General features: G+C 42.6%; 1 protein-coding gene across 1 annotated transcript in view; it reads right to left on the minus strand.

Annotated features, from left to right (window-relative positions):
• Positions 1-894: 894 nt before the first annotated feature.
• The window catches only part of BTG1 (B-cell translocation gene 1, anti-proliferative), a 2,920-nt gene continuing 480 nt past the window's right edge, over positions 895-3,334 (minus strand). Inside the window, exon 2 of the mRNA XM_010561864.1 lies at positions 895-2,178. Coding sequence (XP_010560166.1) covers positions 1,814-2,178 — 365 coding nt within the window. The 3' untranslated portion in view covers positions 895-1,813. The remainder of the gene's footprint in view (positions 2,179-3,334) is intronic.

Below are 3,334 nucleotides of genomic sequence, written 5' to 3' on the forward strand. Positions count from 1 at the left end.
ATTGTTTTCTTTTCCTTCAGAGCAACAGCTGCAGTTCTCATAACTGAAGTGACCAAGTTGGGTAGGCCTTTTATTAAACACTCACTGAACAAAGTACACAGGAGGTAAGGAACAGAAAGTTCTTGAGTTTTACTCCAGCACTTTAACAAGTGTGAAGAAAGTGGTAAGGAATTTTTCTCAAGTGTAACTAACCGCTGTGCTGTATACAAATGACATTAGTGTGGTGCTTAAGTGAATCACATCTCCACATCATTCATTAACTTTGAATACACATATAAGTATGGGCTTCTCACTTTGCCTCAACCAACCTTTTAAGTTTGGGAAAAAAGATCTACATACCTTTTGTTGAATCCCATCTTAATGATTTCTAAAGTGAAAGTCTTGCATCTGAAGAAAGCAAAAGGCGAGCAACCTTTCTGTAGAGTGGTTAACCTGCTCTTAAGGCTAAGGGACATTTGTCCCAGAAACTCTTATTGAGCAGGGAATCCATCAGGGAGCAACTGAGAACTTGTGAGCAAGTAGGTCAAAATGGACATTTAGGTTTGCTATATCCTTCATCAGGAAGCCAAGTAAACTTTAATCCTCTGGATTTATTCAAGTCATCTCTGGTGGATGTTATTTCTGTACCTTTTCCTCATATCCTGGAATTACTGGCCCTGGAGTTATTTCCACATTGACTGATTTTAAAAGGTTTAAAGTGACATGTACATCATTGTGTTTCCCTAAACTTCCCAAGCATTTATATACGAGGTCTTCATTAATCCATGTCTGTACCACGTGTTCCCTAGCATCAGGGTGCCATTGATGCTCTTAAGCCTTTATAGTACCTATTTCATTTCTACTGTGAGACAAAAATAGTTTAACTGATCCTATGTAATCACGACAAGAGATTAATTAAAATGCCAAGATAGGAAACAATTTATTATAGAGAGAAGAAAAATTTCTCATCCAAAATATAGAAATCTGTACAACTTTGCCACAATCAATATACATGAACTGTACAAATTTACACCAGTTCATAATTTACCAAATAAAAGATGACTAACAAAGTTCACAAAATAGATGGTGGTTTGTGGAAAAGACTTTTACCCAATTAAGAACAAGGAAATTACAAACCAGACCTCCACTTTCTAAAAATAAGAAGTTTACTCAGTCTTAGAAAACTACAAGCTAGCAAATGTACAGATAGCTGGCTGGTGCTAACACCACAGTTCAGACAGTGTCTTTATATGGTCTTTTTAAAGCCTGTTGCCATGGCAGATTCTGATCACTTGCTACTTCTGAGGCCAATGTAAAGATGTGACCATTTCCCCAGGTCATCCTTACTAGTTTATCTTATGTACATTTATACATATTTGTAAGTGCTAGGTAAAAGTCTGAAAAATAAAATTTCCAGTACTATGGTGTTCATAACAATAAGTCTTGTTACTGAGCTGCCAAAAATGCTAACAATTAATAAATGTAATAGTGCAAATTTACTCTGCAAGACCTACTGCAGAGAATCACTTTATAAATACAGATTGGGGTTGAAAATTGGTGTAGAAATTAAGATGTCTTGGAGAAACTGACCCTTCCTAGATCTTCTTCACTCCCTAGCAAGTTGCAATCATTTTGACTCACAGGCTATTAAATCACTGAAAGGTACTGTCCAAACTATGGCACTGTCACTTTAAAGTATACCACTCTAATGCGTGCCAGATCTTCACAGCTGTGACATGGTTTAAATTCCATAATCCATCCCCAGAGGTGCCCACCCAAAGTAAAAACCAAATTTATCCATCCATTTTAAGGTGATCCATCCACAGACTATATCTTAACCTGATACAGTCATCATATTGTAGCTTTTGGAAGGGCTAGTTCTGCCCAAGAGAAGTTCCTCCTTACAGCTTATTCTGCTGTCTACCATTTGCATGTTGGTGTTATTTTGGCTACCTCCTGCTGGTGCAGCTTCATACAGCACACAGATGGAGCCATCCTCTCCAATACGGTAGGACACTTCATACGGGTCAACCCATAGAGTGAGTTCGCTGGGAAGAAGCTGGAACAGTTCCTGACTGCTCAATCCAATCCGCTGTGCTGCCTGTCCAATGAGAGGATCCATTTTATGGTTGATTCGGATACATCGGTAACCTGATCCCTTGCATGGCTTTTCTGGGAACCAGTGGTGTTTATAATGTTCTATAAAATAAAAAAAATAAAAAAAGATTATCCTCCTTAACTCTGTGCTCAAAAAGACATACAGTGATCATTGTTCTCTCGCAAATTTCACACCTCGAGATGTTGAAAAGCTTATTATTTTAGCATCAAGTGACTCGAAAAACCATTATAGCCTTTATTTTTGCTGAGGATTTGCAGAAGTGCAGCGTCCCTTGGGAAGTACTCATGTACAAAGTTACTGTTTCATGCTACCATATACAGAGAACAACATCTGCCATCTGAAAGGAGTGAAGTGCAACTTCCTGGCATTCGCAGAAACAAATACAAAAATACAGACGCGATTACATACATAGCAGAAAAACTCAAGGGCTTCAAAACTGCATGAACCAAGAAGGCAAAAAGCACCTTTCCAGCATCCTCTTGAGATCACACCCATGCTTAGTTCCTCACATTCTAAGAGCACCCAAAAATAACTAGGGAAGGAGCTGGGCAGCATTTACCGACTGACTCAAGCTGTATTTCACCACTGCTCTTCCCAGCCTGTTTTCCAAGACGAGATACCAATGACTTCACTTACCTTAGGAGTTTTATCCCACCCAAAACCCTATCGGTCTGAGGCTACTTGTAGCCACCATTAAGCACACTGGGACACGGGCTCGGGATTACAAAACCTGCAGGGCAGCGAAGAAACCCCTCGGTCGGTATTCGATCCTAACCGGGGTTTGTCGGGTGGCTATGAGATGTTTCCAGAAGAAAGGGGAATCGAAACTCATCGTCCACCGCTGAATTTTACTTGACCACAAACAAAAAAATTTTAAAAAAAGCAACTTTGGAGCATTTTTCCTTCCGGAAACCGGGCGGTTTGAGCCCTGCGAGCAGAGCCCAAGTCTGGGCTGCTCCGAAAGCTTTGTCTACGAAGCCGAGACGAGGGGGGGGGGGCTGCCTGCACGACGCCCGAGCCCCTTTTGTTTACAGCCCTCTCCTGCCTCCCCCCACCCGCCGGGGGCCTGCTCGGCACCGGGGGCGAGGAGGGGGGTCCCGGGAATGGGACCACGGCAGCTCCAGCCCCTCGGAGGGGCTGTTTTTCCCCTTTTTTTCCACACACACCCCCGTTCTCCGGCCGGCCGCGGACGGAGGTGCCACCTGCGGCCCCGACGGCCCGGGGCTGGGGGGGGGA

The sequence above is a fragment of the Haliaeetus leucocephalus genome, unplaced genomic scaffold, assembly GCF_000737465.1.
Source record: "Haliaeetus leucocephalus isolate CR32 unplaced genomic scaffold, Haliaeetus_leucocephalus-4.0 Scaffold151, whole genome shotgun sequence".
Lineage (NCBI taxonomy): Eukaryota > Metazoa > Chordata > Aves > Accipitriformes > Accipitridae > Haliaeetus > Haliaeetus leucocephalus.